Source organism: Tupaia chinensis, unplaced genomic scaffold (assembly GCF_000334495.1).
Source record: "Tupaia chinensis unplaced genomic scaffold, TupChi_1.0 Scaffold147458_1, whole genome shotgun sequence".
NCBI lineage: Eukaryota > Metazoa > Chordata > Mammalia > Scandentia > Tupaiidae > Tupaia > Tupaia belangeri.
In genome coordinates this window covers 917,026-929,886 of record NW_006207309.1, presented here as the reverse complement: position 1 = coordinate 929,886, position 12,861 = coordinate 917,026, and the positions used below count along the sequence as shown (strand labels likewise).

Below are 12,861 nucleotides of genomic sequence, written 5' to 3'. Positions count from 1 at the left end.
CATGCTAAAAATCTCAGGCACTCTGATATGCCAATAACAGAGTTAATTAGAAGAGGTAGAATCTTATTCTGTTCCTTATCTTTGAGCTAAAATTATTAAACTCTTTTTCTATGCCAAGAACAGACCCAGAGTTTTGCATGCATTATCTCGTTTTATCCTCAGACAACCCTATGAGGTAGTATTATTGCCGTTCTCAAATAGTACAGTTTAGGTCTAAGTGGATAAGTTACTTTCCCCATGCCACAGGATTAGCTAAATTGCAGGCAGGGCTGGGATTTAAACTCAAATCAAACTTACCCCAAAAACCTGACCTCCTTATCCCATGTTATTCTCCACCAAGTTTTAGGGCCACCCTGATGGGCAAACTGTGAGTCAGAGCTTTAAGATCTTTCTTTACCACTTTGATATTTTTAATTCAATGTTAATTTATTCATATAGACTCCTTTTTTTCTATTCTATCTATTCTTCTAACAATATAATACTGCTTACATTACTATACCTTTATAATAACTTTTTTTAAAACATTTAATCAACAGGTCTCATAATGGGAGAATCTATTTGCAAACTATGCCTCAGATAAGGGTCTGATAACCAGGAAATACAGGGAACTCAAGCAACTTACCCCCATCCCCCCAAAAGAATGATGAACCTAGTTATAAGATAGCAAATGAACTCAACAGACAATTGTTTAAGGAAGACACATGAACAGCCAAAAAGCCTATAGACTCTTTCACTTCAATATTTTAGAATTTTACCTGGAAAACCACTCATCTCCTTTCTAACACTTCTTTTGAACATTTTAAGGATGCATTTTTTTCCCCTTAGCATGCTCAAAAATGCTCAAAGATAAGAAAACTGGGAGATAGAATAGTTGTGTAATTTGTCCAAAATTCCATAGCTAATAAGAACAAGAGTCCAGGGTGAAGACAAGCCATTTGACTTTCACTTAAGCACTATCATATGCTTCCTCAGGGCATTTCTGCTTTATTTTCATGGTCTCAGATCAAAATGCTTGGTACTGCATTGCCCACCTACTGGATTCTGCTGCCCGTCCAACTGCAGGGACCAAAACCACAAATGAATATAAATGCCTTCTTTTCGAAGGAAGCAAATCCATATGGTTCTCCAGTTATTGCCACTGCCAGTGGTACATAACCTTGTACTGAGACATACTTTAGTCTCATTCGTTTTCCTCTAGATAATCCAGCCTTATTTTTATCCCTAACTGGAATGTCTTATGTTAGATTTAATCTCTCTAAGGAAACAAGCAAGTAATCTCAAACTCATAATCACTTGCCTGATTGGTTATCTTTCTACCAGAACATCTAAGATCATAGATGTCCTGCATACAAGAGCTTGATAAAGGAATATGTACTAATATTTACTGAGACTTTATGTAATATGCCAGACCTTGTGCTAAGCTCTTCACCAAGATTTCTCATCCTTGTCATTCTTATATTAGCCTATTTTGCAGCTGAATAACTCAGCCCTAGGAGGCTGAGAACCTTGCCCAAGAACCCATGGCTGGATCCCAGATGTGTCTACTCCAGAGTTTAGATTCTTAACCATTCAACTTATTTTCAGAATTTGATGGCACTTCTAGACTCCATTTTGTCTCACTGTAATTAAGGAAAGTTTCCCATACCAAATTATTTAAAAAAAAAAAAAGGAAATAAAATACCTGATAAGACCCAAGTCATCTCCATTCAAATCTACCATTTTTAGGATGACCATTTCTTTGTCTACATTTGAAGAATACCTAGTTGCAAAACAAAGAAATTCAGTCAGTTCAGTGTTACAAGCTGGCACTCAAGGCTAATGAACACTGGAAGTTAACACCAAACAAAACTGACCCCCAGTATAGAAGACTTCCTGACAAACAATAGTACAATGAACTGTATCCAGAACCTCATTCTTCAGCCTAGGAAATGGTTTGCAATTGTGGTCAAAATTAGGAGCGTTAGGTCAACTGAGCTGAAATATATATTTTTATATAGTATATATAACACTCTGCAGCATATATTAACATATATATCTTATAAAAAGTTGTCTTTGAAATTCTATTCACATCACTTTTTATAGAATCTCTTGCAAAGTAGGTAATTTGCAAAACCAAAGCATTCAAGACCTGCAACTTGAGTGCTCTTTTATGTCCTTTGAAGGGAAATCAGATAATATTTGTAAAAATAATCAACACCTTTGAAATTTTTTGAACCATATGCAAAGACAAAATGTCAAGTGATCAAGTTAAAAATGATATGTTATTTCATACTGCCATAGTAGGCCAGTACTTCTCCTCTGTCCCCAATCTGGTTCATCACACACACATAAAAAAGACAAAATAATCATCTCCCTTAGTTGTTCCACTCAGTTCTGTTGGCTTTATTTCTTACTCTTCCTTCTAGACTCTCGATTCCTTTATCTTCTCTCTCTTACCAAACTCTCTTAGACTAAGATGATTTCTTTTAGACAACATGTAATAAAAGAGCTATTCATTAACCTAAAAAATATGTGTTATGCACACTTTTATCTCTATTTTACAGATGAGAAAGCTGAGAGCCAATAAATTAAGATGAACACATCACAAAAGGTCATACAGCCAGGATATGAACAGCTTAGATGAGACCACAGCTGTGTCTGAATGGGAAACCCAAAGTCCTTCAAGTATCCACACTGGCTCCTATAGCCAACAAAGTGGGAAGATAAGTGGATAAAGTGGTGCTTGTGTCTACATTCACTTTTTTATCCTACTTGTTTTAGATTAAAAACATATTTTTAAATTATTTTAGCTTACTACCCTTCTTGGATCCCACCATCTTTATCAGCTAACAACCCTGTGCTTAGATTTTTGTTTCTGTTGCCTAAGGTAATACAACAATTTTTTCATTTTGATAATTCCTCCTCACCTTGCTCTCTCTGACGGTGGGTTCTGAGCATAAGAGTAAGGGCTTCGGTTGATCTGTGTTCCATTCACATTTCCCTTATTGATGAAGATTTTTCCTGGTTTCATATTTGTGTGTGCAATCTCAATACTCTGCAGGTTAAAAAAGAAAAAGAAGAAAAGAAGATGTGAGCTTGGAAATCCTGGTGGGGTTAATGACTGAGTCAGTATGAAGACAGGAGGCCCATGGACAATTCCTTTGGTCTCTTACATGTTCCCACGTGCAGTAAAAGGTGGAGAACCGCGTGGCTGGTGTAGTTCTGAAGGTGAACAGAAATGGCCTTCAGGGCTGAGACAGAAGAAATGCTGTGTTACCGAGAAGCTCAGGGTAATTAACACCTGAGCTCTATGAGTTCCTAGTGCTCCATCTCCCGGGCTCTCAGGAGTGCTAGATCCAGCACGATTTGCCATTCAGGTGGCCAAAATAAGAGATTTGATTCTTATGGCATTGGGATGAGACTTGTTAACATATAAATATTCCCACCTTTCTCCCTCTCCATCCCACCTCCTTCTAAGGCAGATGTCAAATGTTTTTGACTCGGCCACATTGAGACAGATATCTTCCATTATAAATGAATACACATCGATATATGTATCCTCAAATAAGCTCACAAAGTAAATGACACCCTAATATTTACTGTTATACACTAAAATATTACCAATCTATTTTTTTAGATTTTTTTGTTATTGTTTAATGTTTATTACAACCCATGAAGTGGACTTCATAAGCCAATAATACACCACCGGCCAACGTTTGGAAAACATTGTCTTAGAGATGTTTCTGCCTTTATGACTGGATCCCTGAATTTTGGGAGTGACTTTGTGAGAATAAAATAGAGAGGGACTATAGCTGGTAGGCAAATAAATGAAGAAAAACATTAGCAAGGATTCTGTGCAAGAAAATAATGAAGTAGGAGACATGGGAGACAGAAACAAAAGTTACTCAAAGCAGAAATAGAAAAGGATTTGAGGGTATTAGTAAGGAACCCCTGAAAGCCTAAAGCTGCTATAGAGAAATGAGGAGGATGTGTTTATAAATTAGATCCTGCTTGCTCTTTGGAAAATACAAGAAAATATTAGAATTCTTTATAATTACTTTTACTGCCTTGATAAATTCCCTTTCATGTGATTTTGTACAGAGAGAAATATCGGCCATGTGGGACCCCAAAATTTACAAGGGTTACAAATAAAATGTTTTTATGTCTCTTTAGATAGTTGTATGGGGCTTACTGCTATAGAATGCCCCTCCTCCGATTAATCAATGCCTCGAAGCTAATAACCTTCAGCTCAGCACCAGATGCTAAAAGGGAGTCAAGAAGGAGAAAGAAATAGAGGTGCAAAGACTATGCTTAAACTCGGTTCCTCCAGGGACATTCTCCCTATCATACCGCCCCACTTGAAACACACCTGTAAGCCATGATTAAAAAGAGAGAGAGAGAGAGAAGGAAGGAAGGAAGGAAGGAAGGAAGGAAGGGGGGAGAGAGAGAGAAAGAAAGGAAGAAAGAAAGAAAGAAAAGAAAAGAAAAGAAAAGAAAAGAAAAGAAAAGAAAAGAAAAGAAAAGAAAAGAAAAGAAAAGAAAAGAAAAGAAAAGAAAAGAAAAGAAAAGAAAAGAAAAGAAAAGAAAAGAAAAGAAAAGAAAAGAAAAGAAAAGAAAAGAAAAGAAAAGAAAAGAAAAGAAAGGAAGAAAAAGAAAGAAAGAAAGAAAGAAAGAAAGAAAGAAAGAAAGAAAGAAAGAAAAGCATACTCTATGCCTACCTTCACAATACCATCGACCATGTACTCGAAAGTTCGATTGCTGAATCCCTCGCTGGCAATGACAAATACAGTGTACTGGAAATACCCTGCGGGAGCTGAGTGCGTGTGAGTGCCGCTCAGGATAACATTGTCTTTTCTGTACAGAGAGCCATATTTATTCTGCAGTCTGTTCAGGACCTGCAAGAAGAAAAAAAAAAAAATAGAACTAAGAGGAGAGACAACATGGGAGCTCAGCATCAAACAAGGCCCTAATGATTTCAATCAGTGATTCATCTCAATAATATCCCTTGCAAGAGGCCCTTCACTCTAAACTTGAGTCTATGAACATAGTAACAAAGATAATAGCCATCTCTGACATTCTATAGATTCTTGATATAGGCAGGCACTCAGCCAGATACTTTATGTATGTTACATCATTTAAACATCTTTGTGATAATCCCAAGAGGTAGGTATTGCTAACCTCATTTTTTTGGCTGAGGACATGGAAGTATACAGAAGTTAGATAATCATCCCAATGATCTAATAAGTGGCAAGGCCAGACTCCGGATTCAAGCCTCTCTAACCTCGGAACCAGGACTCTAGGCTACTCACCAACTGACACACAGCATCGATATTCAGGTACTGTTCTAAGCACAAGGATTATACGAAGTTCCTACCTGAAAATGTTTTCATTTCAATAGAGGAGAAAGACAATAAACAGGCAAATAAACATGCAATATTACATCACACAGTGATACATGCTATGAAGAAAAACAATTTTGAAATGTTTCAACACTATTAACAAGAGAAGCTTGATCCCACACGCAGTTCAAATTCCCAGCCCAGTCAGCCCTAGAAACACACCAGTGCATGAGTGCCCAAGATCTGACAGGCTGGAGGACTAGGGGAAGGAGATCACAATGTGGTCAGGCCCCAGGGAGGTGCTTCTCTCTCTTTGTCTGAAGTGTTGTATGCATGCACTTGCTCTATGATGAATAGAGAAAAACAAACTTTATGGGACCAGCAGTTGGCTATGTCACTGGACTCCCATGTAGTTGACCACGGTTTCAGTCCCAGACCCAGTGGCTTAAACTCACACTGGGCGCATGTGCGTGCATGCCCAAGATCCCAAGAGGAGAATGGAGGAGAAGGATTGCGGCATGGCCATCCCCCCGGAGGTGGTGGTGATTTCTCGTTTTGTGTCTTTCTGTCTCTCTTTCTGGCAAGCACATGTGCCCTATAGTAAAAACCTCTCAAAAAAATTATTTTTTAAGATAAGACTCTTAAAAAAAAAAAAAAAGAAAGAAAACAACAGAGAAAATGTGTGATGTTGCTAGGATCTGTTTCCCATTATACTTTAATCAGCTACAATCTAGTTTGGTATTATTACAGTTTCTTTGTGAAAGATGATTAAAATGATTTGCAAAATGTGTCAAGTTCAAAGCAACCATTAATAATGTTTACTTTGAGTGTGGCCTACATAGTCTGATAAACTGTCTTTTTTAAAAATAAATCCCTAATTTGTATTATTTGCCTGTTTATGTAGTATAAATATTAGAGGTGTTCAAAAAATTCATGAAAGATGCATAATATGAAAAAACTATGCACTAATTCTACAATTTTTTGCACCGATATATGCTCATATTTTATTTATTTATCTTCAGAGGATTTTGCCTTAATATGCATGTGCTCACCAGAGAGAGAGAGAGATAAAGACAAAGACAGTGAGAGGGAAAGTAATAAATCACCCTCCAGTAGGAATGGCCATGTCACAATCCCTTCTTCTCCATGTTTTTCCTAGGATCCCATTTTTCTGCAAACCTTCTGAAGTCCCCTCATACTCCTACCATGATCAATTTTGAGCTACCAAATATTTAACAACCAGCTTACACAATGCTCCTGAATATTTAACAATCAACTCTCCTGAGCAGGCACAAGCCAGTTCTAGCACACCCTTGGTACATAGTGGAGTAGCAGCTTATGTGCTGTGTGTTTAACACACACAAGACATTCATTCATGCTTTCCTAATTTTAGGTGAAGAGCTACACCACCCTCATTCCAGTCATCTAGTCCATGAAACAGGAAGATTTTACAAATCACCTAGCCTCGTTAACCTTTCCATGTCTATAAAACTGATTGTTCGGTTGCCATGTCCACCAAAACCAGTCCTGTGTTACAAGGTGAATGTGGAAAGAAAATGTGATGTAACTAGACTAACATCCTTTATACTAAGTAGCTCTCATCCTTCATCCCAATGGATTTCCATCTTCTTCCTGTTTATCCTGCCTCCAGCCCAACTCCTCATCACTCTCACATGTTCTTCAGCACAGTAACTACCACACTCATGAAGGAGAAATGTCAACAGGAAACAGGGAAAATAGTCAATGAAGGGACATTATGAAAGCGGAACTAAAGTGAAAAGCTGATATTCTTACAAGTCTGTAGCCAAGACAGGAAGCTTGGAGTGGGGTGACGAACTGCAAGTCAAATTTAAAGCTACCCAACCCCACCCTATTTTATTTCTAAAGAACTATCACATTAGGCTTTTAGAATTAAATGTATAATTTTCATGTCTATTCAAGAATCTACTTCTTGAGCCAATTTCACAGCACAGCAGTAATTCATGACTCAAGAGAAGCCAGGTCCCATGTGACAAGTACAGTTCTAATGACCTACCAAGTCAGTGTGAAACATACAGGCCACCTGCAAGAAGGCCCAAGATACTACAGGCTAGAGAACTGGAGGAAGGGGAGCACAGTATGACTGGACCCTGAGGAAGGTGCTCATCTCTCTCTCTCTCTTTCGCTCTCTTTTACTCTCACAAGTGCACACATATACTCCATCACAATTTTTTTAAAAAGAGAGAATTAAATTCTTAGAAAAACAGAAATTATAAATGTTGAATTTTAAAGCAAAAAAAGACTATAAGCAGTTCATAAATTTTTTTTTCTAAACCACAATCTCAGAAGTCAGAAACACGGAATTTCTAAGGAAAAGTAAAAGAAAAAAAAAAAGAAATTTAAAAGTCTTATGTGATAACTCATTATCATTGAACAGCAACGTCAGTGAATAGCCATTATAAATAGCATGCTTCTCACTTCATGAAAGGAAGGATATTTTAACACAGAACGAAGCATTTATTAATGTCTATATCTCACCTCTTACTTATTTTGAGAGAGAGATTTTCGTTAGAGGGCACGTGTGCTCACCAGAGAGACAGAGACACACAAAGGGAGAAATCACCCCCCAGTGGGGATGGCCATGCTGCGATCCTTCTCCTCCATTCTCCTCTTGGGATTTTGGGCATGTGCACGTGCATACCCAGAGTAAGTGAGTTTTAAGCTGCCGAGTCCAGGACATAAACTGTGGTCGATGTAACCATTGTGTTATCTGCTAGTCCCAGTACACTTTTGATTTTTTTTTTTATGTTTTGATATTTTTTTCTGCTTGTTTTTTGTTCGTTATTTTTTACATATATCGAATTGTCAGCATTTTCACCCTGCTGTGGTATACCATTCCATAACCTATTTCACTTGTTTACATGTATTCTTGTGTCTATTAATCATTTTCTCTAGAAACCCCCCACCCCTGTCATTCAATTTCTAGTATCTATAAATATTCTCTCTACTTTTATGCCCTTAAGTCTTTTAGCTTCTGCTGAAAAGTGAAGACAGTTGGTGTATGTCAAATGGGGACTTCTAGTATTTGTCCTTCATAGCCTGGCTCATTTTACTTAGCATTGTATCTTCTAGGTTCATCCATTTTGTGTCGAATGACAGGCGATCATTGTTCTTTAGGGCTGCTCATTCATGAAAAAATTAATAACCTCAATTAAAACCTGGATAATTAATCTGAATGGATAATTCTCAAAGGACAACATACAGATGGCTAGAAACCATGTAAAAAATGTTCAACATCTCTGATCATAAGGGAAATGAAAGTCAAAACCACAATGAGGTGTCACCCAACCCTAGTCAGAATGGCTATTATCAAAAAGACATAAAAGGGACCAGCAGTTAGCGTAATGGCTATGTCGCTGGACTCCCATCATGTAGTCGACCGCGGTTTGAGTCCCGGACCCAGTGGCTTAAACTCACGCCAGGCATGTGTGCGTGCATGCCCAAGATCCCAAGAGGAGAGTGGAGGAAAAGGGATTGCAGCGTGGCCATTCCCTCTGGAGGGTGATTTCTTGCTTCCTATCTTTCTTTCTGGTGAGTGCACGTGCCCAAGAAGAAAAAAAAAAAAAAAAAAAAAAAAACTTCTCCACAAAACGAAAAGAAAAAAGAAATAACAAGGGCTGGTGAGGTGGTGGAGAAATGAGAACCCTCATGTATTACTGCTAGGGAGGGAATTTATAGCCACTGTGGAAAACTGTATGGAAGTTCCTCAAAAATATAAAAACAGAACCACTAATTGACCCAGTAATATCACTTTGGGGTATGTCCCCAAAGAACAGGAAATCACTCTGCTAGAGAGACATTTCCACATCCATGTTTATTGCAGCATTATTCATAATAAATAAGACAGGTAGGCAACATAAGTGCCAACAATCAATGAATAAAGAAAATGTGGTGCACATATGCACTGGAACATTATTCATCCATAAAGAACAATGTTTGGAGGATTAAATGAGTTGATATATACATCTATAAGGTAATTAGAACTGTATCTGGCTTATCATGAGTAACACTTACCTTGTAAGTGTTAGCATTTGTATCTAGTCATCCCAGATCTCATTAGCATTTCAATTCATCTCCTACAATCTCACTGTCATCCCATTGGTTTAAAATCTTTGTGCCAATCTGACAGGACATATGAATAATTGTCAGGCATAGTTAAAAATCCTCCCATGACCCTAGCTTTCCTTTCTGTTTTTCAACCTTCTAACACCTGGTAAAATTCTCCCATATTGAATCCCCTCTGTTTGAAATACCTAGAATGATTACCATTTCCAAACTGGATCTATCAATAGAACTTCAATATTAATTTAAAGAATCTTCTAATTTGTGTCCCCACCTCTCGTTGCACTGTATTCCAATCCATGTCAAACATCACTGTCTGAATCCATCACCCTCAAGAAAAAAATCATGCCTACAGCACTCCATCATTCAAAAGTTTTCTAAGACTCCACACTACTCACAGAATTATAAACAGCCTGGCACCTGAGCCTTTCTTCACTTATGAACATTATACCTTCCACGTCCATCCCCCCTACACACCTCCATATGCTCTAACAGAAGTTCTCCGCTCCCTCAAAAAAGAGCATCCCTGTGCCTCTGTCATGCTCTCCTCTGTTCATGCTGTCCTTTCCATCAGATATCTCTCCCTTCCCATCTTAGCCAGCTAAAATTCTGCTCATTGAAATGTCATTTCCACCATGAAAATGCTTTCCTATTTCCATTTCCTGAATTCTCTTGTGATGGTCTTAAATAACAATATATCCACAAATTCTTCGATACTTCTTTCTTCAAGAAGTAACGCTTATTTTTCTTCTTTGGAGTGTGGGCTAGACTTAATGACTTGCTTATTGAATAGAACGGGATGAAAGTGACTGTGCGTAACTTTTGAACCTGAGTCATAAGAGGCACTGTGGCTTCTTCCTTCTTGTTATTCTTTGGCTGCTTACTCTAATGGAATCCAGCTGCCATGTCATCTGGTTAGAAAGAGTAAGGAACTGAGGCCTTCTGCCAACAGCCACATGAGTGAACTATCTTGGAAGTGAATTTCCCAGTGCCAGAGAACTCTGCAGATGACTGTTAACATTTGCCATCATTGTGATTGCAAGAGAACCTAAGCAAGGACCACATAGCCAAGCTACTCCTCAATTCCTGAGCTGCAGATGATGAATGTTTGTTGTTGTAAGCCATTATGCTTTATACAGTAATAGATAACAAATACACAACTGTACTTTACTCCAGTGAATTACAGTTATCTGTCTCTTTCTGTTACAATCCTTCCTCTTATCTCCCAACTTGACAGTGACCTCATAGGGGACATAGATATGAGTCACTTATCTGTGTGATCCCTGAAGTGACTAACAAAGTGCCTTCAAAAGCAGGTAGTCAGCACATTTTTCCTACTAAGAGAATATACTAATATCTATTGTAACAAAGGGGGCTCTGAGATTTTGTATACATGTGTTCAGAGTCCAGATTCACCATTTACCATGAGTTTTGGAAACTTACTTACTTTCAGTTTCCCAAGAGTCAGGGTTTATAAATTGTCTTAGAGAAGGAGGAATGGAAGTTTATGCATATTACTCTTTCTCTGACCTCTGTCCCCTCCACCATACTTATCTCTTCCCACTAACTTCCTCCACTCCTATCCACCCCCCTTTCCTCTTTCTCTACCTGTTACAAGTCTCAGGCAGCCCAAGACCCTCCACACACCTCTCTGCTAGACTCAACTGTCTCCCAAGAGCGGTAAAAAGTTCTAAATTTGGAAGAAATTATAGAAAAAATTTCCATATTCTATAACACAGTTTAAATATGAAGAGCCCTTGGACAAGCAGGTGCTGTAGAGGTTAAGGAGGCTGGATACCCCATGACCAACTTGCAGTCTGAGTCCCAGACCCAGCAGCTTGAAACCATGCCAGGTGTATATGTGCAAGTGTGTCCAAAATCCCAAGAGAAGAATGGAGAAAAGTGGATTATGGCATGGTCATTCCCCTGGGGGATGATTTCTTGCTCTCTCTCTCTCTCTCACTCACTCACTTTTTCTCTCTGTCTCTCTCTCTCTAGTGAGTGTACATGCTCTATAACAAAACTTAAAAAAAAAGAAAAGATTAAGAGATCTGATGTTAATGTCTTTTAAAAGAACTTTCTTATACAAATATTAAAACTCATACAAAAATATTCAGAATTATATAATGAGTTCCCATGTGTGCCTATCACCCATCTTCTGTAACTACCAGTTTACAGTCAATCTCATTTCAGCATTGCACTTTAATTCCCACTGGGCTCCTTGCATCTATTCTCAATTGTTTAGAAACATGTGGGAGGGGTTGGCAAATGACTGACATTCCCAAACTTCTAGTAGGAAGGATTAAAGGAGAAGCTATACATGCAGGTCACCTGGAACATTATAAGATTTCCAACAAAAGACAAAAACAAACAAACAAAACCTCTAGCATTATTTATGATGATGAGTCACCAGCAGAGTTGAAAGCAAGTTTTGTTTTTGGGGGCTTTCTTGGAGAGGCTTTTGCTATTGGGCATATGCACTCGCCAACTGCTGGTCCCTAAAAGCAAGTTTCAACCAAGATAAATTGGATTGCAAGAGTGAGGATCATTTCTCTTGTAAGATCATCTGCTAGATTGTCAAAGATTTATAATGTTGAAGGCAGTACAAACTCACTGGGTGAAGAACCAGGAGAACTTAGTTCCCAACACATTTACCCCCAGACTTTTCATTTCAACACATTTACCCCCACCATGTCATTTCTTTCTCTTCTCAATCACTTACCTCCAGCCTGAGTCTTTGGGATACCATGCCTATGTCAATGCTGACAAAAACCACTCGATTTGACCCATCAGGTTCTTCTATGATGAAAGCCCGGCTGTACAGCCTGGTGAGGAGGCCCCGTGCATTCTGGCCAGTTTTGGCATAGCCCATCTAAAGAGGAAGAGACAATCAGAGCCGCTCTGTCTCACCTAGTACCAAAAATTAGGCACAAACATGAAAGAACAGACTACTCTAGAAAGAAAAAGAAAAGTCACATGGCATTGGATCTGAGTGGTGAAAACACAAATGCGTGTTTTCAAGAACAACTTAGAAAAGACAGGCACCAAAATCATGGCAGAGGCTTCCATCCTTTGTGCAGAAAAACATAAAAGCAAAGTATCCATGGGTGGCAAATTCTATTCCCTGGCATGTGGGCAAGAAGGGAGCTGTCATGGCTCAAGAATTCCATTACCACACCCCTCCAGGTCTTCCTGTACTTTGAAAGGGAACCTTTCCTCCCACCTGTCTGAGGGACTACAAAAGGCAGTATCTTCCCTACCTCTGCCCAACATTGCCCAGGAATATCGCAAAGGTCAAAGGCTTTCTCATGTTGGTTTTGTTTTCTGAAGAAAACAATATCTTTTTGATTAAGTAATCTTCGCTGAGGGGTATTTCAACCTGTCTTCTCCACATTACTGCTGTCTCACTGAACCAAGATCACCAACGCCTATCCAACCCCGT

The 12,861-nt window shown here is 38.6% G+C and overlaps 1 protein-coding gene across 1 annotated transcript in view; it reads right to left on the bottom strand.

Moving 5' to 3' along the window:
- The window catches only part of ASAH2 (N-acylsphingosine amidohydrolase 2), a 99,596-nt gene that overhangs the window by 53,099 nt on the left and 33,636 nt on the right, over positions 1-12,861 (bottom strand). The window contains exons 5-8 of the mRNA XM_006169744.3: positions 12,142-12,291; positions 4,698-4,874; positions 2,907-3,034; positions 1,682-1,759 (exon numbers count right to left, since the gene is read on the bottom strand). Coding sequence (XP_006169806.1) covers positions 1,682-1,759; positions 2,907-3,034; positions 4,698-4,874; positions 12,142-12,291 — 533 coding nt within the window. The remainder of the gene's footprint in view (positions 1-1,681; positions 1,760-2,906; positions 3,035-4,697; positions 4,875-12,141; positions 12,292-12,861) is intronic.